The following is a 23,373-nucleotide window of genomic DNA, read 5'->3' as shown; positions in this document are numbered from 1 at the left end:
TGCCACCAGTAGCCAGAAGTCATCACTACACTACTTGTCATTAACCGTTATAGAGAGAGAGAGAGAGAGAGAGAGAGAGAGAGAGAGAGAGAGCGAGAGAGCGAGTGAAGTGGAGAGGGACAGGAAGAGAGAAAGAGGAAAAGAGAGAGAGAGAGAGAGAGAGAGAGAGGAGGCACGGAAGGATTACTTGCTAACGGATTTTTCCTTTTACGCGCATTTCTTCAAAAACCAGACATTTTCATTAACGTTGTAAAGTGCCTTGCAAGCACATAAATATCATTCAGTATCATTGACGACATATATTTCTTATTTTAGTGCATAAATTTGAATTTTTAATTATTTCCGAAAATAATTGTATTCAGTAAGTCCAAATTTATCTGAACGACTGCTTAAAAATATTGAAATTTGCGTGCATTTGTCCTGGATTTTTCGTACAACGAATTAAGTAATACTGAATTACATATAGGTCAGTGGAGATTAAAAATAGGTATTTACGATAACTTTCGCTGTATAATTTGCTATGAACAACGAAAAAAAAAACTTCTTAAAAACAGTTAGGAAGTGGAATATATTCATAAAAAATTAACAAAAGAATAACTTTCGAGCAATTAATTTATATCCATAACTTTCTCGCTTAAAAATAATCAACAACATAGATTTTCAAAACAAAACTGTTGCTACAAGTCTATTTGTTACATGTCGCCGTATATCTGCACGATCATTTGGCTTTCGACGGCAATTTACAATAAACGAAACTGTATATAACTTTGCGAGGACACTGAAGATTTGAGGCCTCTCGCTCTTAGATTCTATAGAGAGCATTCTAACGTATCGCTTAGTATCGTCATTTAGAATTGTTCAGTAATCGGCCACTGACGGTAATAAGGAGTATGAATTTCCAAGATTACGCTCAATGAGGAAAGGTTACATAAATACTGTGCGTTGGTTGATAAACCTAGGTGATGTGTTGGTAACAAGACGACATAATTCAGCAGAACGCAGTCTGATATTGAAATGTTACAACATACATACAAAGAAGCAAACGAAGAAAGAGAAAAGAGAAAACAAAGGAACGAACAAAAAAATAGAGATAATAGAACGAGATGGAGGTGTCGATATTTACAGGCGGTTAACCGATGTGCGTGTGGCGCGCGTGCGTGTTGAAGCGAGGCTGATCAGCCGTTGCAAAGGCAGGCGTCCTTCATGTTCAAGCGGATCCAGTGGAGGTAGCGGTTGACCCTGGTATAGACGCCGGGATAGCCGGGCCGGCCGCAGCCAACGCCCCAGGAAACGATGCCTGCGGACAGAAGTAGGAAGCAGGTGAGGGGAGGCGCGAGCAGGCGGCGCGCGGGCGGACGGGGCTCACCGGCGATCTCCAGCCGACCGGCCTCGTCGACGAGCAGGGGGCCGCCGCTGTCGCCCTGGCAGGAGTCCTGGCTGCCGTTGCCCGCGCAGAGCATGTTCTCGGTGATGCGGCTGGCCCTGTACTTCATCCTGCGGCACTGCTCGGTGCTGAGAATGGGCACGCTCACCTCCTGCACCACGCCGGCGAGCATGCCGCCCTCCTTGGTGCGGCCCCAGCCGACCACGGTGCCGTACTTGCCCGCGACCTCGCTGCCTGCAACGCGACGCGGCGCGGGCCGAGGGTCAGGTTGGCGGCGACGACCGCGGCTCGCGCGGCACCTACCTGCCTGGGGCAGACACACGGGCCGGATGGTCTTGGAGAAGACTACCGGCCGACGCAGCTTCAGCAGGGCCACGTCGTGGTTATAGGACTCGGTGTCGAAGTTGCGATGGCGAACGACCGCGCCGACCGCGCGCATCACCGCCTGGCCATCCGACGTCTCGAACTGGTTGTGGTCGCCGAGGATTATACGGATCTTGGAGCGCTTGAGCCTGCGCGCGCGCGCCATCGCAAACACACGCACACGTGAGCGTTGGCAATGATCGCCGACTCGCGCGCAACAACGCGTATACTCACTTCCGCAGGCAGTGCGCGGCGGTGATGACGTAATCGTTGCTCAGCAGGCTGGCCCCGCAGTGGAACTTGCCGTCGTAGACCAGCCGGGCCAGCCAAGGGTACTTGTTGGGCTCCGTCGGCCGACCGCCGACGATTCGGATCTCCTGGTTTGGCAGGCCGCACTCTGCAAGGCGAAAGCACGTTCCAACCGGGGCGCACTCGCCACGGCCGGGGGCAACTCACCGCAGCTGCAGTTCCTCGGGTTCTGGCCGGCGGCCGAGGCCAGGCCGCTCTCGGCGCCGTCGCCGTCGGGGCCCGCCGGCGCGTCCGCGAGGCCGCCCGTCAGGCTGCCGAAGCTCACGTCGATGCCGAAGATGTCGTCGAAGAATATCCGCGGGCCGCGGCCCGGCTGACGGAGGACCCGTCGAGACCCGGAGAAAGCGGACTGGGCGACGGAGCTGCGGACGGGCCCGAGCAGCGCCAGGCACGCAACCAGGGCTGCTCGCAGAAGGCGCCCGGGCGGGCGCGCTCTCCTCGGCATGCTGCGCGCTGGCTGCCTGGCTCACGGCTCACTGGGCCCCCGCGAAACGCCTCTGTCGAATAATCAGGCGGCGGTCGCCGCGGGCCGCCAGCCGAACGAGCCAACAATGCGAGAAGCGAGCAACTCGCATTATCTTGCCGCGTCTCGTCGTCATCTCGCTTCAAATTGCCGCCGCCGCCGCCGCCGCCGCCGCCGCCGCCGCCGCCGCCGCCGCCACCGCCGCGCTCCGACTTGCTTTCACTGCTTGTAAGCCAGCACGCCTCTCGACTTTCCTCTTCCTTTCCTTTCTCTCTCTCTCTTTCTCTCTCGCTCTGCGGTAAATATATGCCTTCCCCCTGTCACTCTCCCTTCCCGTCTCATCAATGCTTCGCAGGCGCATCCTTCTTTCAACGCCTTTTCTGGAATTTCCAATCTTGTCATGACCACGTCCACTAAAGACAATAATTGCATTTACCTGCAACTCGTTATCGCAATCATACGTGGCGCGCACTCGTCACTCTGCTTCGCATCCTTTTTCTCATTAAACATATTCAATATCAACTATCATTCCGAATTCTCGCGACGAAGGATCAGCAATTAAATCTTTCTGGCAGATATTTTGAATAAACAAGTATAATCAAACTTCTAAGTAACGGTACACAAGTTTCACTAACCTACATTGCTTTCATCGAAAGCAAAACGGTTCCACTCGACGTCTGCGCGTTCAAGACGATTTGTTCTTTACACTTTCAATACATCTACTCTCTATTGCTTTCATTAAAGTTCAAAGCTTTATTATTCAGTAATAGAAGTAAGCTTGTAAAGTTATCCTCGAACAACTTGTTAAAAAAAAAAAAAATCTGTTTAGTATTTCTGTTGAAAAAAGATCCACCGCAACCTACAAGATTTTATGACTAAGTGCAACGATAAAAATAGGCTGAGTTAAGGCGAAAATACTTGCTTCAGCTCTCGACATTTTTTTTCATTCTTATAAACAGTTCAAGTATAAATATTCAATTCCGGTTGGAACGACGACCTGAAAAGTGGAATTCCAGGTCCATTTTTTAAGTCGCCCACAGCACAGAAAAACACTCGTGGCATTGTGTTTCATACGGGGCAAAATGAGAAACTCGGCTGGTGATTCGGTCACTCGCTTGCAAAACCTGATTTTCGTCCCTTAATGACTATAATGTACATCGGCTCCTGCCTTCCCGCCCCCGCAATATCACGCCCAAGTCAGAGGAGCCGTCTTTTGAAACAGATCACTTTGAGAAAAATTGCGAAGAAAAACATTTTTCTTCAATACTCAATATCAACTTCAAACTTCAACGCAGGCATACGTTTACTTACTAAATAGATCACCTACTTTGATATCGAGAGGGAAAGTGTCATAACTAGGACGTGGTAGAAAAAGCGTAATCAAACGTTCAATCTAATTGTTTTAGTTTATTGCAGCAAGCTGAATCACGATAACGAGGCTTTAACTCGTCAAACCTCATGGAGGTCAATGTCTTGATTGTTAAATTAAGTAGTAGACTAGATTGTCAACTTTGTACTCGTCGTTAAAAAAGCAAGCAACATCGACAAAGACTTGTAAGCTCTCTCATTGCGTTGATAGGAGGAGCGTTAACGTTCGTTTGCAAGCCGAACGTTTTTTCGAACATTACATTCGCTATTCATCTCCTTGTCTTCGAATACGCAGCATGATATACGCTTTTGTTTTCGTTGATGATAATTATACCAAGCGAGCTGGAGATGGGCACAGGCATTCGTCGTTCAAATGTCGATGAATCCACTCCAAGTAGTTGGAGATCTTAGTGTAAACGCCTGGGAAATTGGGTCTGGCGCACCCTCGCCCGAACGAAACCAACCCTGCAAGCAATGTCGAAAAGAGTTAATGCGGACAAGACGAAAAGACCGAAGCTCGGGGGGACGTCAGTCGCAAGGTGCTACGGAAGCGAGTACTGATGCACGAGAATTACCGATAACTTCCATCGCGCCCTCCTCGTTACGGACGTGCAATGCGCCACCGCTGTCGCCCTGAAAGAATAGAGCAAGCGGGTGAGTATCTCGGCCGATGAGAAACAAGAACGACGACGAGGGCGTGCGACTCACGCTGCAAGTGTCACGTTGTCCCTGAAGGTAGCCAGCGCAAAACATATTGTCGGTGACACGGTCGTGCGGGTAGTCGGATTGCAGGCACTGCTGCTTGGACATGATGGGCAGATCGACTTTGCGCAGCTGCTCGCTAACGGGTCTGCCCTCTCCGAGTCTACCCCAGCCGACAGCCACCCCGGTCGCACCGGCGTAGCCGAAGCTCGCTGCGGTCGGAGCGCGCAAGTGTGAAGATCGTGGCGCGGCGAGCGGCACGGCGGACGGCGCGATACTCACGCGTGCTGGGTAGGCAGACGGTTCTCACGGGTCCATCCAGCGGTATCGGCCTCCGCAGCTCGACGATGGCGATGTCGTTGTCGTAGGTGGCCCTGTCGTAGCGCTCGTGGACGACCAGGGACTTGAGGGGGTGCCGGCGGCGATCGGCGAGCCGGGCCGTCAGGTGCTGCCTCTCGAAGCTGCAGCAGGGAGGCGCAAGGGGCCGTGAGGTGCGCCTCGAAAGGGCCGAGCGCGCTCGGCGCGCGACTTACCCGTGGATGCAGTGCGCGGCCGTGAGCAGGTGCCGGCGCGTGAGCAGGCTGGCGCCGCAGTGGTGCGCGCCGTGGTAGTCGAGCGCCGCCGCCCAGGGGAACTCGCTGGCGCCACTGACCTGGCCGTTGACTATCCGCGTCTGCTGGCTCAGGCCGCACACTGCAAAGAGAGCGCCACGCGGCCGGGGCCGCCGGTGAGTCGGGGCCGCCCGCGCGGCCGCGACTGCCACTTACCACAGCTCCGCTGGCAGGGCTTGGCGGCCTTGCCGCCGGCCGGGCTGCCCGGGCGCTCGCTCGTCGGCATCCACTCGTAGAAGTTGGGCCCCGGGTCCTGGCCGCCCGCGCCCAGCACCTGCAACGCACGACGGCCCGTGAGCGAGGCTGCCGCGGCGAGCTTCGGACGCGCGAGTTACCAGTTTGCGCGAGGCAGCTGGTGGCAGGGCCGCCCGCGCGGCGGACGGGAGCCCGTCCGCGACGACGAGGGCGGCTCGCAGCAGTGGCAGCAGCAGCAGCAGCAGCAGCGAGCGCACCAACTGGAACTGGCCTGCCATGACGCCGCTCGGCTGGACGCGCGCTTCTGGACGGACGATCGGCTTCGGAACGAGTGACGATCGGCCGGAGCTTGGCCAATTTATAGGGCGTCGTAGCGACGTCGGCAGCACGCGCCGGGTGGGGGTCACTCACCTTGACTGCCGCGCTTGCATTGGCAGACGACGGAGCAGCGCGGCCCGAGCGACCTTTTGCCCACCTGGAATCGCGCGCTCCTGATACGTCTGCGCGCGCGCGCGCCTCCGCCGGCTCTCTGTCCACGTTGCGCAATGGGCGCGTCGCGCGTCCCGCCGAGCTTGCGCCGACCGAGCGAGGTGGTCCTCGAACTCGTGCCGGGCTTGCGGCGAAACGTCTGCGATCGCTCGCTCGTTCCCAGCGAAACCGGGTCAATGTAATTGGACGCCCTTGGCTTCGTAAATCCTGGCCGCGCTTTTACGCAGCTTCTCACGACAGATAGGCGCGAGCATGCGGGCGGGCACAAATGGCGCGAGCGACACGCGCAGCGCCGCCGTCGCGGCTGACATTGAAGATGTCGCGCCGCGGGCCGAGCAAACAGTCCTCGTCGACCGGCGAGCGCGCAGATCTTCGGCATCGGCCTTCGCTCGCGTAGCCGCGGCTCCTTATCAGCGGGTAGCCTCGTGTGCCGGCGACTCGGCCGTTGGAAAATACCGAGCAATGTCAAGCCTCGATCTTATCGTCGCCTCTCCGTGATTCACTTCTGCCGACAAACTCGCGGACTCTTATCGGAAGAACAACTCGTCAGCCTCAATACCTCGCGATCGCTCGCTCGTTATACGCCTATTGCCCAATGTCGTTTGCCCAGAGCTTTGTCTCGACAAGGTGCACGACACGACAAGGCCAAGACACCAGTGGTCGTATATTACGTCGCGAGCTATGTCTTCTCTTTACGCTATTCCGCTTTGGACGCGCCAATAGCCATGCTCGCCTTTGCAACCGGCAACGCAGTCGACTCGAGTCTGCGCGATAGCAATGTCGCCAAGTCGATTGCTCGCTAAGCAACTAACGTGCCGGGCCGCCGGTCGAACTGGTCAAAGTTCGGGACCAGGTTTCAGCGGTACATCTATCTCCAGTCGTTTGCAGCGGGAGCCGAACTTGGAGACGTAAAAACCCGCATGAGGGTGGACTTATTGATTCTCGCGCAAAATGACCTCGCAGCTCACTAGCTCAAATTGGATCATCGTCGTCAACGACGACATTGGCGACTATCCGACTCATACCTTAGTCACTGCTGTAATGACTTCTCCATAAAATACGCGATAACGCCTGTGTATAACGCGAATTGCAGACGAAAATTCAAGTTTGGACAGCGAAGCCAATTCAACCGCGTGGCTAGCGTAGAAACTCTATTACTGGTAACGTCGGTGTAACAGCTTTCAGGATACCGTTGAAAGTTACTGTTTAGGTGAGCTTTGAAATTCAATTTAATCAGTCACGTCGACATTTTTAAAAAGATCCGATTTCAAGATAACGAGCTCGATTTTTTAAATCGGGATAAACGCGACATATATTTAGAACCATGAATATATTCGGCAGTAATGTTTTGCAAGAAAACAGAGATGAGTTGCACATTGGTTATGTCTATTTGGAAACTAAATAGTTGAACGCTCGCTCACGAACAACGACGTTGGGGTATGTTACGCCGGTCGTATATTTCATCTATGCGTGTGAACGAGTCAATAATAATATAGCGTTCTGTGGAAAAAGTTGTTCTTGCGCAGAAACTACGTTATTATAACGTTTGTCGTCGCTACGCCTGGTCGCAATCAGCTATCGCGTATGCTATATTTTTCTTTGGTTCAGCCAACGACACTCGAACTATATGACCTGTACGAGACAAACAAATGAATAAATATCCCTCGACTCCGTTGTCAGTGGGATTGGCTAGCAGGAGCAGGCGAGATCATTGGGAGCAGCAAGTGTTGCTGGTAGCTGCGGTTAAAAAAATTTCCGGCGAGACTGTTTCAGAGAAGGAATAGGTGAATCGAGAATGGTGCACGACGGGCGGATGAGTAAACGACAGAAGATTCGAGGAACCGGTATGAGTTGGGATAGCTATCGCATCTGGCGACGCGCAAAAAGCTGGAAAATTAGCATATCGAGGATCGACCGAGTGCCGAAATGTGGAAGCGATGCGCGGCGTGGGAGAGAACACAGGCGGCTCGGTCGCCTCGGCGTGGTGGCAGCTGTTTAATATTCCCTCCCTCTGTATAAATAAAGATGCGCCGATGAAGCCTCGGCTCTGTAGTGTGAAAGTGTCGTCGACGGCTGGTTCGTTCGTCCGCAGCCAGGCCGACCACGAGCTGGTGTAGAAAGCGCCGCGCGCCTGTTGCACTCTCTCTCTCTCTCTCTCTCTCTCTCTCTCTCTCTCTCTCTCTCTCTCCCGTACCGTTGTCTACGTCAGCTCGGCGGCAGCGCATCGACAATGAGGTGGATTTGGGCAGTACTTTTCCTCGGCGTGCCTCTGGCCGCATCGACTGACACGCGGAGCAGCCAGGTACCGTTAGCCCAAGCCGTCGACCCGGGAGCAGGCTTTTCACGGGCGCCAGTCGGAATCTTTGCAGTTGGATGCGTCGAGCTTCGGAGAGCTGCCGGGCGAGGAGCGGGCCAGCGACGACGGCCAGCCGCAGCGACCGCAACTCAACCCCGACGAAGACAAGTTCTTCCTGAGCTGGCTGCAGAATGTGCTGGGCTACAGGCCGACGATAGCGGGAACGACGACGACCACCACCACCGCGATGCCGGCGCCGTCGCTGGGCGGACAGCCGTTCGGTGACTGCCCAGCCTGCTGTAAGTATGCCGCGCGAAGCATCGGTCGGCGCCGAAGTGCTCGGTCGCGTTCTAATCGGCCGCCACCCGCAGACTGCGGAATCACCAACAAGCAGAAGCGCATCGTCGGCGGCATGGAGACGCAGGTGAACGAGTACCCGTGGGTCGCCCTGCTCACGTACAAGGGCCGCTTCTACTGTGGCGGCAGCGTGATCAACTCCAAATACGTGCTGACCGCGGCGCACTGCGTGGACAGGTAAGCCCGACTCGGCTGGCGCGCGGCGCCGCGTCGGCCCGTCGACTCACGGCCCGCCGGCTTCGCAGGTTCCAGAAGGGCCTGATCGGCGTGCGCATCCTCGACCACGACCGCAACTCCACGCTCGAGAGCAAGAGCCAGGACTTCCGCGTGGCCGAGGTCATCCGGCACAGCGCCTACTCGACGGTCAACTACAACAACGACATCGCACTGTTGAAGCTGCAGGGCGCGATCAAGTTCGACAAAAAGATGCGGCCGGTCTGCCTGCCGGAGCGAGGTACGTACGCGACGTGGACGCTCGCCGACACCGACTGACCGTTCGTTGCGCGACGCAGCCAAAACTTTCACCGGGCAGATGGGCATCGCGACCGGCTGGGGGGCCACCGAGGAAGGAGGACCCGTGTCCAACCACCTGCGCGAGGTCAGCGTGCCCATTCTCTCCAACGCCGAGTGCCGCGCTAGCAAGTACCCCGCCCGCAAGATCACCGACAACATGCTCTGCGCCGGCTACAAGCAGGGCCAGAAGGACTCCTGCCAGGGCGACAGCGGCGGCCCCCTTCACATCAAGTACGACGCCTTGCATCGCATCGTCGGTGAGTTTCCGCTTCCCTCTCCCACTTGCTCCGTCGCTCACGCTTCTCGCTTCCGCTTCGCAGGCGTCGTCTCCTGGGGCGAGGGATGTGCTCAGCCTGGCTACCCCGGCGTCTACACCAGGGTCAATCGCTTCCTCACCTGGATCACGCGCAACACCGAGGACGCCTGCTACTGCTCGGATCCACCCGTCATGCCCCTCTGACTCCGCCTAAGGTCTACTGCCACGCCGCCGTCGCTTGATTCCGTTCTTCGAGTGACCGAATGATGTATATATACACATACACGAAACGCACACGCGTACACGCATGAAGATTATTTATTTTTAGTGTTTGTACTCTCGAATATTGTAAATAAGAATAATATGTGCTGAATAAGAATTGATGCGAGAACGTGTGACGTGCAATTATTCACGCGGCTGTGCCGACGTCGCATCGCGGTCGACGGGGCCTGCCGGCTGGCGTAGCTGTGGAAGCTCCAGCGTGGTCGGCCGAGCGGCCGATCCCGACTGAAGCGAGGCGCGTCGAGTGCCGCTGCCCGGGTAAAGCCAGAACGTTTCCATGTTGCCTTTGCCCTGAGCGTCAGAAAGGAGCGACGGTCATGCCCGGGACGAAAGGGCGACTGACTGGCGCCGCGAGACGTCGAGCGACTCACCTTGACAGAAACCACACCTCGGGGCTCGATAACGTAACGATCCTCCGGCAGGAGGGCCTTGATGCTGGGCGATATGTGCACTCTGCCCGGCTTTGGAGCAAACAAAACGGACAGGATGCGAGAGACATGCGTGTGCGCAGATCGAGCGCGTCAATCGACGAAGTCTATTACCAGGCTAGTAGTTTGCATCCTAGAAGCGGTGTTGACGGTGTCGCCGAAGAAGCAGTATCTCGGCACTTTGATGCCCACGACGCCGGCGACCGCGGGCCCCGAGTGCAGACCTGCAGCGCGACGTCGAAATGAGAATCGGGCCGCAAATTCACGCGGCAAACGGAACTTGGCGCACCGATGCGAACTTGAATGTCCCGTGCCGAGGGCAGCGACAGCGAGCGAACTTGCGAGACGAGCTGCAGGGCGACGTCGGCCACGTTGACCGCGTGATCGTCCGCTCGATCGGGAGCCCCGCTGGCCGCCATGTAGACGCGGCCCACCGTCTCTACCTGCGAGCCAAGCGAGCGAGCCTCGGTACATTCGGTACACGCGGCCGCGTGCTCTCACCTTGTACACGTTGAACTGGTCCATGAGGCTGTCGAAGCAGGAGTAAACGGCGTTCATCGACGTCACGATGTCCATCACGTCCTCGATCGTCGAGTAGTTCAAGTCGCAGAGCTCGCAGAACAAGACAGATATGGACTCGAACGACTGCGAACGGCGACTATACAGATAGAGACGCGTCGACGCGAGATGCACGGGGACGCGGCTTTGGCAGACCTGGCAAGTGCTCAGCGGACCGGCGCCGGCCCGCAGCCGGTCGGCCACGCTCCGCGGAATCATCGAGTACAGCAGCTCGTCGGTTTTGATCTTCCAGCGGTCGAGCAGCGCGTAGCTCTGCTCCAGCTCCATGGAGCGCAGCTCCGCTTTGTCGAACATGATCTCGAGCCTGCGACGAGGGGCGCGATTGAGAGGCGAGCGAGGGCCGGCGACGCCCTTTGAATGCGCCCGCGGTTACCTGCTGCAGTGCTGCCAGCCGGCGAGCACCAGTTCTCGGCTGAGGCCGTGCGGGTTGAGGTCGTTCAGGTAGAGGCCCATGCTCGGCAGCTCTGCCAGACTGTCGATCCTACCGACGAGCAATCACGTGTATTCGTAACGAGCACGACTCGGGCCGACGCTCGCGACACTCACAGGGGGCTGCAGAGGAAGATGATGGCGTCGATGTCGTCGATGTAGCGCATCTGGCCCTTGAACAGCAGGTTGCGCGCGCCCTGGCTGCCACGCCGATCCAACGCCGAGCGCTCGCCGGCTGGGCCCTGCTCCTCCACCACGCGCTCGGCCCCGTCGGCCCCGTCGGCCCCGTCGGCCCCGTTGGCCCCGTCGGTACCGTCGGCCCCGTCGACGCCATTGACCCTCTCCGGCTCCGCGCACTTGATCAGCTCCAACTCGAAAGTCACCGAGCGCAGGTCCATCACCTGCCGAGACAGGCGCGTGGCCGCTGTGTGAGTGCTCCCGGGCGTGGTCGCGCGCGAAATTCGATCGGATGCGCACGTTGTCCCAGGTGAAGGAGACGCCCTTGGGTCGGCGAAGCTTGAACACGTCGGGCGCCTGCTTGCCCGACAGGGTCGAGCCACCGGCCCAAGCCTGCAGCAGTTTGTCGCCGGCGTCCACGATGCGCATGTCCCGGTCGAGCACCACGGCGAACGGGAACAGGCCGAGGAGCAGCGAGCACGAGACTGGCGGCAGCTCGCGCCCGACCGGCCTCTGAATTCTGTCGTTTTTCGCCACCTGCGCGCGCGCGCACGGTTCACCCGTTGTCCGAGCTGAGCCTGACTGGCCTCGCCGCTTTCCCTCGCCCACTTACGTAATTGCTGTTGTCGAAGTCGATGCGAAACTTGACCATCACGCTTCTCGTGCCCGGGATGCTGTTGGAGCTCTCGAGCACTCGGATGCCTAGCGCGGTCTCGTAAAGCTCCTCGGCTATCTGGTAGAGTTGTCCTGCAATCGCGATCGCCGCCTCAGTGTCCGCGTTGCCGAGCTGTGCCGGGCGCACCATTACCCATGAAGTAGTGAGTGAAGCCTTGCCTCGTGCTCCGGTAGACGAGCACCACTCCCTCCCGGTCGACCTGGGTCAGGTACATCGAGGGGCTCTTCATTTTCGGATAAGCGAAGCGCATCTGCATGTGGATGTTGTCGACGCTCTGCAGAAAGTCGCAGAAGTAGCGACCCGTCGCTTTCACCGTGTATCCGTACCTGCGAATGCCCAGTCACGCGTATGCGCATTTTCCTCGCAAAGCTCGCCGGCATCGATCGGCATTCCGCATTACCCGAGATTATTGAAGAAGCGCACGAAGCACTTGCCAAAGTATTGCATAACGCTGTCGACCGTCTCGCACGTGTGCGCGGCGAGCGCCGCGGCTAATTTTGTCATCAAGTCGTCCGGATAGATCTGCCGAGTATTGAAGACGGCGTGCTTGGCCCCTGCCCTGTCCAGCATGTCCAGCCATAGGTTTTCTCCGTACTGCAGCTGCACGACAGTCAAGCCAGAACGCTGGTCAGTCGCGTCTACACCCTCGCATGGGTCAACTGAGACCGCCTTCGCCCTCCTTGTCAATTGGTAGCCCGCAAGATGTGCGTAATGCGCGTCCACCTAATCCCTTTATTCAGTGCCTATTACAGCGTCGAACCAATGCTTCGTTGTCACAGCGCCCCATTATATCGTATACTGCGAGTCATCTCACTGTCGTACTCAATCCATAAAGCTCGACGTAAATTACAAGTTGCGCCCTTCGTAAGTGGCTCCCCATTATAGACTCGATCTACTGATTAAACGATTCGAAAACACGAAACTGAAATCGTCCATTTAGAAATAGGACTCTAATCAAATCTCGTCCATTACGGATTTTCAATAATTACACACGCGCGAGTACATTTATATTTATACGGAATGGTGCATACATATACATATTAGGCATAGCATTCGCATCAGTCGTATGCTATTGGAAAGCATAATTTTTAAATGCTTCACGCGTTTCACCGCTGCCGTTTCAATGGTATTTGCGTATTTAATTAGCGACCAGTGCATTACACTTTCAATATTCATTGTTGTCCCGACAAAAGAAAGAAAATAAAAATAATCGGACAATCGTAGTCGAATATTCTCAATTACGAAGAAGGAGTGCGATTTAAAGAGGGGAGAGCAAAACCAATATTATTTTGGCCAAGTCAATTGACAGGCATACTTCCGCGAATAGATACTGCCATTTTTAAATATAATATCATACGTATATTCCTTCATTCATTAGTATTGAAAATTCTAATCGATTTATCAAACTAAATTTTTCAATAAGCTATATGTTGTTTCGATCGAAATTTTTTTCATCTTGAATTTGGTGCTTTATTCTATCTTATATCGTTTTGAATTTCATCGGTTTAGAATTAAATTTTTCTCGAATAATGTACGAAATCTCTTTGTAATCAGAAAGTGATTTCTAATTATTTCTGTTAACAGCTGACCGATACTGTGTCCTTTACGGATGAAAATCGAGACTAATAAATATAATAAAAATAATTCGTACTGCGGTTAACTTCTAAGATACTAGTTTCACAGCTCCAACACGTAAGCACATAGAGTAAGTTGCAAAAGAAAAAGCCACGGTAAAAGTACTAAAACTGTCAACAACAAGCATGACTTTGATGAGATAGTGTTGATCACAAAGTTATAAAAACTTTCACTAATAGCAATAACATGTCATAAGTACTCCGAATAAAGAGTGAAAATGCCGCGGATAGTTTGGGGGGGGGGGGGGATTAACGCGAGAAAAAGTAAAAAAGTAGATTAAAAGAAAATGTAGGAAAAGATTTGAAATATATATTAGTTACGTGATGATCATGAAAAATAATGCTTTCTAAGTGTGAGTGGCACTCTCCCATGGCCCACGGCTTTTATGACGAATCGCTTAGGGAATTCCCCTTCGCATCATCTGAAAGGGATTGTTGTGTCAACAAAGTATTGGAGAAGAAATAGAGTTTTCTCTTCTATAATAATGATAATATAGCAGAAAAAAAATGATAGAACGAATTTGGGCTGTTTTATTAGTAAAAAGAAGCAATATAACAAAAATACAAAGAAGGTGTTTTGAGGTAAGGGGGGACAATAAAACATTGTTGTAAAGGATAAAAAAGTAATTGCATTGGATCAACGTACCTGTACAAAATATTGTATACTTTCTAGAAGCATCCCATACATTATTGCAATTGGCTGTACAACTATAATCAGACAAAGGTGAAGTATATGGAAATGAAGGTTTGAACGGATAATCAGCTTGGGATACGGAGCAATGGGAATAAAAATAAATGGAGCCGGTGCATGCAGTTGTCAAGTCAATTGGTCAAGGGAAAATGTATGAGCGTGTCTTTGTATTATTTAGTGTTGGCGATGCAATTTGAGAGTATTTCAAATTTGGCGAAGTCAAAAAGAGGTAAGAGTGCGTGCTGCAACGGACTGCGCACGCGTTCGACGGACTGGTTCGTGCCAACAATAGCCGCTCCTCGACGTTGACAATACGAATGTTATTGGAATTTTGCTCGGACGCACTTGCACGGGAGTATTGCGCGAACAACGACGGGCAGTCGAAAACGAACTGTAGCCTCCAAGTCAAGCTGGCGCTTCTGGAGCAATGCTGCGCAGTCAGCGCACCTTTGCAGCTGCGCGCGACGGCGCATGCCTCGGCCACTCTCATATGAATACAATCAGTCTTTTGGTATATGTTTGTTTTTACAGCGACTCTTGGTGGTAGCAATGAAGACAGTAGCGCCGAGGCCCTGCTGGACAATGGGCACTGCGCACACATCCGAGAAATTCATTTGAGGCGCGATCAAGCGGCATCTCCCGATCGGAAGCATCGTTGGCTAATTTTGGCGAACACGAGAACGCGCGTACGGGTGACTTTGCAACAGCCGACTTTCAGAGGCGTTTGAAATGAGCGCGCCTAGTCGGGTAGTACGCGCGCTCGCCGTCTGCCATGCAACGCTCGGCTATATAGTCTCCGAAGAGAAAACTTACCCACACACCTACATGGCGCTATAGTAGTGTGTCGAGATCCGCGCCATAGGCGTTGCAATAGCCATCCGTATATGCGTACGAGAGTGAGTGTGGTGGTGCTAAGCAGTGTCACTCAGTGCCACCAAAACAGAGACGACGATTTCGCGTCGGCGACAGGAATGACAGAATTGGAAGGAAGTTATGCCAACGGGGTGTCGCGGGGATGCCTAGTAGCGTAGTCGGTCCAAAGCGTAAGTCAATTAGTGCGTTAATTCGAGCGTCGCGTCGAGTAGCGTCTACAACTCGGAGCAACTCTTCACCGAGCAGCCGTGCGCGTGGAAACTGCTGCTTTATTCACGCTGCAACGTCACTTGTTGAACTCTCGAATACTCTTCTCTTCGATGTGCCAGACCTCGTGCCCAGTGCATCGTGATGCCAGGTCAACGAATACGATCGACCGCGGAGTGCAAATGTGCGTCGTGCAGCGTGCCGCCCAACCAATGATTTTGATCGCGAGCAGCGATTCCGACTGAAGAGCGCAACCGCCTAGTGACAATGATGCCGACCTCGCCCTCTGAAAAGTCACTCACGAGTAGCTTACGCTCGGAGAGTCAAAGCGACAACTCCAACAGCAATTCCAATTCCCACAGCTATTCGATAAGAGAAGACAAGTGGCCAGATCTGGTCGTCTCTCGTCCAAGAAAACTCGACGCATGGTGGTTTCCCAGGCGTGAGTACACTTCATCTTAAATCAACAGCGTACGATGACAATCGATCTCGAATTGACTAATTAAATTAAAGCTCGCAGCTGTATAAGCTTGTTCGCAGTGCGTGCCACACGCGAGTCTTGAGAGCGCCAAATTTTGAAAATAAATTGCAGGCAACGCTGAAAAATTTCCATCGCGCATTATAATTATTATTGTTGTTGTCGTTGTTAGTCAGTGCACATTGCTCGATCGTGCCAACGTTGACTTGCGCAGAGTTGGCGTTGCGTCCAGCAACTTTTCACTGACAAATTTGCTACGCGCAATGCGAATAAACAAGTGAATTAAAATCCAATTAAGAAAAATGTATTTACAAGGCCGCAAAGCAAAGAAATGCAAAGTACATTTGTCGGGTGCTTTAACAGTGGGTGGGCTTTTTAAGGTAGCGTAGACGTTCGGGACTCGGGAAGAATGCCCGATAGGGCGAACGAAATGAGGCGGTACAAGGGGCTTCCTAGCTTGCCGGCCGAAACGCAGAGGACCGCGCGGCGCGCACGGCGGCGCTCGAGCGGGTCGCCTCGTACGAGATTCAAAGTTACGCGGGCTACGGCGCGCGCGGAGAGCTTGAGGCGGTCCGCGCAGCGAATGTATTGATTTAGCTAGGGGGAGGCATGGTCGGCTCGGGCAATCGAGGTGCTGGGAGCTTACTCCCGCTGTCGCCATGTTTCGTCGCAAAAGCGAGCCCTCGCGCGTCCAGCCGCGCTCGCAGTAGTCTCGGCATCGGTGGCTCATTCGAAGCGAGTGCCATCGCCCCCCCGGGAGGCAGGCAGGCAGGCAGGCAGGCAGGCAGGCAGGCAGGCAGGCAGGCAGGCAGGCATGCAGCTGCTGCTGGAGCGACTCTGAGCCGGCCTGGCGTTCGACCACCGCACGGGATAAGCTGGCGGCAGCTCACGCGCCGGACTCGCATTCAGCGATGATGCTGGACCAGGACATAGCTGGCGCTCAGGATACGATTTATCTTTGCAATTTCCGAGTGTCGGTCGACGGAGAGTGGCTCTGCCTGAAAGAGCTGCAGGACGTCGAGTTTGGCACGCCCGACTCGCTGCAGCGCTCGCCATCGCCGCCCCTGGCCATAAGTGGTACACAGTGCAACGATCCTTTGCGCCAACCGAACGACGATGTGCCAGAGCTTTGTCGTATTCTTTCGTCACCCACTCGACACGTCTCTTATTTGTGTTTGTATATTGCTTGCAACCACGCGCACACCCACACGCACACCCACACGCACACCCAGACGCACAGCCACGCGCGCATACACACACGATGTTCTTGCGTTCGCTGCTCTTACGTCGCACTATTTATCTGACGCTGCGTACTCGAGTACTCGAGGGCAGGTTCGCCTGGTAGCGAGCAACTCGAGTGCAGCTGTCCTCGTTGTAAAACCGAAGATTACTCGCGCTCGCGCGTATTTACTTTCGCAGCCACGATCGATATAATCCAAAGGGAGCCTGTGCAGGTCTGGCGTTGCAATGAGAAACGTTCTGCTTTCTGTGTCGCAGCGCGAGATCCTGTGATCATCGAGAGGAGCAATCTAGTTAACATTTCCAAGCTAATCGTTAAAGAGCTCATCGAGACGTCTCTGAAGTATGGGCGCATGCTCGACTCCGACCACATGCCCCTGCAACACTTTTTCATTGTCCTCGAGCACGTACTCAGACACGGCCTACGTCCGAAAAAGGTAAAAAGCTCCGAACTCACGCGATTGCGGGTCTAAAGAGCGCGCCTCGTCGCAGGGTTTGCTCGGCCCCAAGAAGGAGCTGTGGGACATCCTGCAGCTGGTCGAGAAGTATTGCCCGGAAGCTCAAGACATGACCTCCAGCATTCGCGACTTGCCCACCGTCAGGTACCTGCCTATGCGCGCGAGCCTCGACGCCGCGAGCGAGTCCAGCGTAATCTCGATTGTTTGCTCGCTTGTTCAAGGACCGCTATGGGCAGAGCGCGAGCCTGGCTGAGAATGGCACTGATGCAGAAGAAACTGGCGGACTACTTGAAGGTATTGATAGACCACAAAGACGAGCTGCTATCCGAGTACTTCGAGCCGGACGCGTTGATGCTCAGCGAGGAGGCCATCGTCATAATGGGCTTGCTGGTCGGCCTCAATGTCATAGATTGTAATTTCTGCGTGAAGGTGAGGCGACTTCGTTGATTATTCCATTGCCGTACACGACAAAGTGAAACGCCGTTGCTCCCGCCAGGAAGAAGATCTCGATTGCCAGCAAGGCGTCATAGACTTTTCGCTGTATCTGAGAAATAGTAATCATATCCCTGGGGAATCGCCGGACGACGAGTTGGACAACGACAACATGACCACGGTGCTCGATCAAAAGAATTACATAGAAGAGCTCAATCGACATCTCAAGTAACGAAACTTAACGACTAGCCGGCTCTCGCAAACCATTACCAGTACCAATATCATTCATCCACGTTTATGTTGTTATTTAGCGCAACTGTGCAAAATCTCCAGGCGAAGGTCGAATCTCTGACAACGACGAATGCCTTGATGAAGGAAGATTTATCCATTTCCAAAAACAATCTAATTTCGCTTCACTACGAAAATCAGCAACTGAAAAAAGAGCTGGGGATAGAAGTCAATGACTCGCACGAGGTATAGAACGATATTTTATTTGTGCCCATTCCTTTCCTTTTCGAGTTTTCGAGGCCCGCGATAAAACACCAATTGTTTCCCATCAATCCAGATCGGCAAGATTCCCATTAAGATAACAGAAACAACTTCTGAAATGGAAGAGCTGCGGAATAGATTAGAGACTGAGAAGAGATCGAGATTGGAGGCTGAAAAAGAATTGGAGTTGCAGGTGCACGTATAAATATGTCTTCTCTTTTACCACCTCGTTCTTATCTTCGTGTCGCGTCGCGAGTAAGCTTGATGCATGGCCATACTCACCACTGGTTATTCGACAGATAAGCATGAAATCTGAAATGGAGGTCGCAATGAAGCTGCTGGAGAAAGACATTCACGAGAAGCAGGATACGATCATTTCGTTAAGGCGGCAACTCGACGACATCAAACAAATTAACTTGGAGATGTACAAAAAATTGCAGGTAAAGGAGACGATTGCAATTATCGTTTTGTTATCCGTACCAACTGTGATTCGTTGTGTTCGACGAGAGTGCCTCATTCGTTAGCTCTCAATGAAGACTCTCAGTCGCGCGTAATTAATGCCAGAGTGGCAGTACTTTGTTAGACTGGTAAACTCAAAGCAATTTACACAATTTACAAAGCAAGATGCACGGATGATCATATTTTTTCTGCTGTATGCGTTTGATCTCGATGTATTTTAGCATCGCCACTACAGCAAAGTACTGACATTCGCAATATTAACTTGCCTTATAGGAATGCGAACAAGAATTAACGCAAAAAGGTGAAATGGTGAGTAGGCTACACGCGAAAACAAATCAAATAGGAAAGCTGCTCAACAATCTCGAAAAGTTTAATCACCTGATGAAAGATGGCGAAAGTGCTCGTAGTCCAACCACTCCGGGGAGCATTTTCAAACCGATTCAGAACAGATCCAGTCCAACTACGCCTAGGGAACAGCCAGTTGCTCCAGCGCGTCCTCGGTCTATTTGTGTCAGCAGCGATCCTCATAAAATGTTTGATGCGTTGGACCGAAGCAAATCGGTCGTGTCCTCTTCCGCGGTCGCAGATTCCTCAACGACTTCTAGTCCACGTACGAAAAAACTTATGTCAGACAAACAGGAAATACCTTCGACAGATTAAATATTTTTGGCTGCTCTCGTGAACCTTTCATTGATTAATCCAAATTAGAAGGAGAAAATCAGTTGCGGAACGTGGTTCGCATACACGCACGATTTAGCTCGACGCCAAGACTCACTTTTATATTCATCAGGTGTCTTACGTTGAATGATCGTATAATTTCTGAATTTGATTCATAATCATTTTTTAATTGTTAGCTGCATACGTAAAAGACAAGATTCCCTGACACCCTTGATAAAGTCAATGCTCCGCCTACGCGATCTGCGCGAGAGCAAAACGTGTTTTTGACGCGTCAAATGCACAACTTTTATTGTCCCAATGGTCATACTAAAATCAAATGTTTTGAATCATGATTTTCAGGAATGCGAGAGCTCACTTAGACATAAAACCGAACTGATTGCGAAATTGGAAGCAAAAACGATCTCCATGACTGATACCATTCAGAGAATGGATGAAAAGTATGTGTGATTATGCACTTTCATGTAATACGTTCTAGTCACTCGATCAGTATTTTATCATTTACCATGTTATTTAAGAACTGTTTGATTGCAAACAATAGGGGTAACAGGTCAAGTTTCAAGTAAGTTGTAATAAAATGCTCTTGAGAAAAACGACGAAGATGTGATAATGCGTATGTTTCACTGAGCTTCACGTGTCGAGTGCTTTTTTTGGGAGTCAAAATTCGTCTATCAAACTTGAAATAATTTTATACGAAAATTCATGTAATTATGTACATGCAGAATAAAGCTTTATTCGATAAAGAAATAAATTTTTGTTGTAAAGTAAATAAACTATTATTTGATTTTACGAAAGTAAGTCACGATATATAAATAAATTACCCAGAAGAAATAGCATTGCTTAGAAGACGTTGAAAGAAGCCTCCTTATGTAAAGATATTATTGCCATGATAAACATTAATCTCTACAAGTCTTTAAATATATGCATATATATACACGTACATTGAGTATATTTACTTTCCCTGGCGCACATCTTTATTCTGATTTAATATATGATATTACAAATGTTGGAAAAGGCTGCAGGAACACGTCAAATTGCAACATTATGTTTCTTTTTTTTTGATTTATTCAATTGGCAGCAAGCAATATCGTCACTTGACGCTGTTACTCGACAAACTAACGATGAGGGGTAGTAAGGGTGGGGGAAGCACAGCAAGAGCATGTGCACGTTTGATGCTAAGATGGTAAATGAGAGAATGTTACTGGTCGTGGGTTTGAGACTGAAATGACGAAATCGGGACTGTTTGATTGATGCAGATCAAAGGCGCTGGAGGATGTGCGCTGCGAGGCGGAGGAGCGCGTGCGTGCTCTGAGCGCCGAGGCAGCGGAGAAGGAGGCGCTCGCCAGCGGAGTCGAGAGGGAGTTGCGCATCGAGCGCGAGTGGCGCACTTCCCTGCAGGAGTCGTCGATCGGCTACGCCGAGAAGCTGTCGCAGCTCCACCAGGACATCGATCGGCTGAGGAAGGAATCCGAGGTAATGTCGCACGGCACCGCGCTCGCCTGACAAAAATAACGAGCATGATCCAATGACGCAGCGCTACAGCTCGCTGCAGGACGAGCATTACGCGCTGAAGGAGATCTGCGCGGAGCAGGAGAGAACCCTGGAGGAGTTGGGGGCCCAGCTGAGCGCGGCCAAGCTCGCCGCCGTGGAGCTGCGCGAGAGCCGGCAGCAGCAGCAGCAGCAGCAGCAGCAACCTGGGCCCTCGTCGCCGTGCTCGCCGGGCACTCCGGAAACGCCGTCGACCGTCTGGGCTGACGACCGCATGGTCAGCCAGTGCAAGGCTTGCAGCCGGGAATTCAATATCGCGCGTCGCAAGGTGGGTGCGCGCCTCTCGTCGCTGCAAAACCAGCTGGTCTTTCGCTTTGGCCATCGCCAGAGCCTCGAGTCACGCCAGGCAACGACGTTGACACTTTGCATGCACGGGTCTGCGGGCACTCGATTGAGATGTAGGAGAGGTGGCGACAAGCCCCGGCCAGGTTCTCGCGGCTCGACTTATGAATGGAGGCGTGCTAAATTATTGCATAATAACAAGGCAAGCTTCCTTGCCTTCGCGCGGGATGCCGTTGTTACTCATTTTTTTTCTCTCTCTCTCTCTCTCTCTCTCTCTCCCCTCTTTTCTCTTCCTTTCGGTCGAGCCCGAGCCACGGCGATCGCATTAGCATACCGCTTAATCTATGCCTTGCAGGCTCGGCACGCAAACTTATGCAGAAGAGGATGTGACCATGTCTTTGCTCGACAGCGGGGCCAAAGTATATGTTGTCACCGCCTAGCCCCGCAGGCCGGAAAGCTTTAGTCACCCCTTTATCGTTCCTTCGAGAGTTTACGTGCAATTTTCTTTCTCTTCTTCATTTGCTGCCCCCCCCCCCCTCCCCCGCCCTTCCAGAGCCGCTCCACTTTGCCGGCGCTCTCCCCTCTCCCCTCCTCGCTACACCGCACACCAGTCGTCGAGTCAGCCGCCAATCTTCTACGCGACTATTTATAATAATCGCTTTTTTGACGTCTATCTGAACGCGTTATTTTTCTCTTTCGCAGCATCATTGCCGAAACTGCGGCAACATATTCTGCAACGCCTGCAGTGACAACAGCATAGCCTTGCCGAACTCCTCCAAGCCCGTTCGCGTATGTGACGAATGCCACGTATTTCTCGTTGGGCGCTACTCCTTGCTGCATTAGTTTGCCTCGGCGGTGCTCGTCAAATCTTGAATGAGCAATGAAACTTGCACACAGGCGAAACTGAAAGGCCACCTCTACGTCGGCGTCCCATTCAATCACGGAATATTGCTTCGCTTTGCTTTTCAAAATTTCGCCATTCTTGTCTCGTCGACTTTGCATTTCGGGATCGCTTATAGTTAAAGGTAACAATGTCTCGGACACTGTCCCACAAACGCCGTCGCAGATTCTCCAGGAATATGCAAGCACACGCTGAATCTCAAGCAACGCCGACCAATGTATTTTTGTAGCAAACGGATGTTGGCTGTTTTTGTATAAAGTCCAAGTACAAACATTCAAAAGTTCTTCTCACTAAGTGTAATCGCGGATAAGTGGATATCCAAAAGGAACCACAGAAAAAAAAATGTGTTGGATATTGAATTTTCATTGGTTATTTCTGTAAAGATTTTATATGAATGAATAAATGGAATATTTTTAAAATGATATTGTGTATCCAAAGTATTGTGCATGAAAGTGACAATCGCTTGGGAAAACTATGGGCAATTTTTCGAGGACAAGGCGAGTTTTCCGCGCATTTGTTCACGACAATGCGTTCACGGGAATTATTTTCAATTGTCAATGCGATACTTGTGCGTAATAACGCGGCAAAAAAGCCATTCGTGTTGCGTAGCAGGATACACGCACAGCGTACGAAGACCGTGGCGCAGAGGTGGATTATTCGACGTATTCCGGTGTCCTTGTTGAGCCAGGCTCCTACCGCGATTGTCCAGGCAAACAAGGCTGAACGGGGTCCGTTTGCCGATCGAAATCGACGCAACGGAGCGAGAAGCTGCGAGGCAAGTTGACAATGATCGCGCCAACGGTGGCTCGCGCGCGCGCGCGCGCGGGCCCGAAGGGAAGAAAGCGCTGACTCGCAGCAGGCGCGCGTGCAACTGTGTTGGCAAAGGCCAACTTGTCGGTCATCTGCAAGACTTTGGAAAGCTCGTTAAGCCTGGTACGCGGGGCTGCAATGCTCTTAACGAGCCTAAATTGAAATCGATCCGAGAGGCGAGTCTGAAGCTCGGCCGAACGTCTGCCCGCCGGCATCGATTGCTCCGCCGGCGAATCGACTACTCCACTTGGCGCAGCCAGCTGTTATATAGCGTGCATTCGAGGCTCGCGCGCCAGCTATTTCCACGTCGGCCTCGCGAT

The 23,373-nt window shown here is 52.6% G+C and overlaps 4 protein-coding genes across 10 annotated transcripts; 2 read left to right on the top strand and 2 right to left on the bottom strand.

Moving 5' to 3' along the window:
- Window positions 1-618: 618 nt before the first annotated feature.
- On the bottom strand, window positions 619-8,328 carry LOC131664307 (transmembrane protease serine 9-like). The gene is made up of 12 exons (XM_058935281.1): window positions 5,536-8,328; window positions 5,357-5,474; window positions 5,123-5,282; window positions 4,872-5,050; window positions 4,596-4,801; window positions 4,463-4,520; window positions 4,222-4,352; window positions 2,204-2,513; window positions 1,982-2,144; window positions 1,688-1,896; window positions 1,367-1,618; window positions 619-1,297 (listed from the first exon to the last, which is right to left on the bottom strand). The coding sequence occupies exons 1-12, from the start codon at window positions 5,671-5,673 to the stop codon at window positions 1,176-1,178; spliced, it is 2,046 nt and encodes a 681-aa protein (XP_058791264.1). The 5' UTR covers window positions 5,674-8,328; the 3' UTR covers window positions 619-1,175.
- On the bottom strand, window positions 5,704-15,057 carry LOC131664370 (soluble guanylate cyclase 89Db-like). Of its 4 annotated transcripts, none has more exons than XM_058935411.1 (15): window positions 15,016-15,057; window positions 14,456-14,791; window positions 12,278-12,477; window positions 12,010-12,203; window positions 11,815-11,948; window positions 11,502-11,738; window positions 11,142-11,425; window positions 10,969-11,076; window positions 10,731-10,899; window positions 10,518-10,661; window positions 10,306-10,459; window positions 10,131-10,240; window positions 9,960-10,049; window positions 9,447-9,879; window positions 9,342-9,380 (listed from the first exon to the last, which is right to left on the bottom strand). In XM_058935411.1, the coding sequence occupies exons 2-14, from the start codon at window positions 14,690-14,692 to the stop codon at window positions 9,712-9,714; spliced, it is 2,229 nt and encodes a 742-aa protein (XP_058791394.1). In that variant the 5' UTR covers window positions 14,693-14,791; window positions 15,016-15,057; the 3' UTR covers window positions 9,342-9,380; window positions 9,447-9,711. The 4 variants fall into 4 exon arrangements, with proteins under 4 accessions (XP_058791397.1, XP_058791394.1, XP_058791395.1 ...); XM_058935412.1 differs by lacking the exon at window positions 14,456-14,791 and adding an exon at window positions 14,158-14,219 and having other exon boundaries at window positions 15,028-15,038; XM_058935413.1 differs by lacking the exon at window positions 15,016-15,057 and adding an exon at window positions 14,158-14,219 and having other exon boundaries at window positions 14,456-14,567.
- LOC131664306 (trypsin-1-like) lies at window positions 8,115-9,510 on the top strand. Its single transcript, XM_058935280.1, has 6 exons — window positions 8,115-8,186; window positions 8,254-8,479; window positions 8,552-8,714; window positions 8,783-8,991; window positions 9,050-9,307; window positions 9,371-9,510. The coding sequence occupies exons 1-6, from the start codon at window positions 8,115-8,117 to the stop codon at window positions 9,508-9,510; spliced, it is 1,068 nt and encodes a 355-aa protein (XP_058791263.1).
- A 90-nt stretch (window positions 15,058-15,147) lies between the features above and the next one.
- Window positions 15,148-22,645, top strand: LOC131664371 (protein RUFY3). 4 transcript variants are annotated; one of them, XM_058935416.1, is made up of 12 exons: window positions 15,148-15,724; window positions 17,258-17,436; window positions 17,492-17,601; window positions 17,679-17,886; window positions 17,954-18,117; window positions 18,201-18,363; window positions 18,455-18,571; window positions 18,678-18,818; window positions 19,855-19,952; window positions 20,769-20,985; window positions 21,047-21,328; window positions 22,045-22,645. In XM_058935416.1, exons 1-12 carry the CDS (start codon window positions 15,550-15,552, stop codon window positions 22,183-22,185), a joined length of 1,995 nt encoding a protein of 664 aa, XP_058791399.1. In that variant the 5' UTR covers window positions 15,148-15,549; the 3' UTR covers window positions 22,186-22,645. The 4 variants fall into 4 exon arrangements, with proteins under 4 accessions (XP_058791399.1, XP_058791398.1, XP_058791400.1 ...); XM_058935415.1 differs by lacking the exon at window positions 15,148-15,724 and adding an exon at window positions 15,784-16,933; XM_058935417.1 differs by lacking the exon at window positions 15,148-15,724 and adding an exon at window positions 15,788-16,837.
- Window positions 22,646-23,373: the final 728 nt, after the last annotated feature.

The sequence above is a fragment of the Phymastichus coffea genome, unplaced genomic scaffold (genome assembly GCF_024137745.1).
Source record: "Phymastichus coffea isolate CEN01 unplaced genomic scaffold, Cenicafe_Pcof_1.1 PCOF00043, whole genome shotgun sequence".
Lineage (NCBI taxonomy): Eukaryota > Metazoa > Arthropoda > Insecta > Hymenoptera > Eulophidae > Phymastichus > Phymastichus coffea.
This window is presented reverse-complemented; position numbering and strand designations above follow the sequence as displayed.

Coding starts and splice junctions, on each gene's coding strand:
- LOC131664371 (XM_058935415.1), top strand. CDS start 16,672: ATGATGCTGGACCAGGACATAGCTGGCGCTCAGGATACGATTTATCTT. Junction 17,437..17,491: donor ACGGCCTACGTCCGAAAAAG/GTAAAAAGCTCC, acceptor GCCTCGTCGCAG/GGTTTGCTCGGCCCCAAGAA. Junction 18,364..18,454: donor AAGTCAATGACTCGCACGAG/GTATAGAACGAT, acceptor CCATCAATCCAG/ATCGGCAAGATTCCCATTAA.
- LOC131664370 (XM_058935411.1), bottom strand. CDS start 14,692: ATGAGAGTGGCCGAGGCATGCGCCGTCGCGCGCAGCTGCAAAGGTGCG. Junction 11,077..11,141: donor ATCTTCCTCTGCAGCCCCCT/GTGAGTGTCGCG, acceptor GCTCGTCGGTAG/GATCGACAGTCTGGCAGAGC. Junction 9,880..9,959: donor GAGGTGTGGTTTCTGTCAAG/GTGAGTCGCTCG, acceptor TCTGACGCTCAG/GGCAAAGGCAACATGGAAAC.
- LOC131664307 (XM_058935281.1), bottom strand. CDS start 5,673: ATGGCAGGCCAGTTCCAGTTGGTGCGCTCGCTGCTGCTGCTGCTGCTG. Junction 5,051..5,122: donor GCCGCGCACTGCATCCACGG/GTAAGTCGCGCG, acceptor TCCCTGCTGCAG/CTTCGAGAGGCAGCACCTGA. Junction 1,897..1,981: donor GCCGCGCACTGCCTGCGGAA/GTGAGTATACGC, acceptor GCGCGCGCGCAG/GCTCAAGCGCTCCAAGATCC.
- LOC131664306 (XM_058935280.1), top strand. CDS start 8,115: ATGAGGTGGATTTGGGCAGTACTTTTCCTCGGCGTGCCTCTGGCCGCA. Junction 8,480..8,551: donor CGGTGACTGCCCAGCCTGCT/GTAAGTATGCCG, acceptor CGCCACCCGCAG/ACTGCGGAATCACCAACAAG. Junction 8,992..9,049: donor GGTCTGCCTGCCGGAGCGAG/GTACGTACGCGA, acceptor TGCGCGACGCAG/CCAAAACTTTCACCGGGCAG.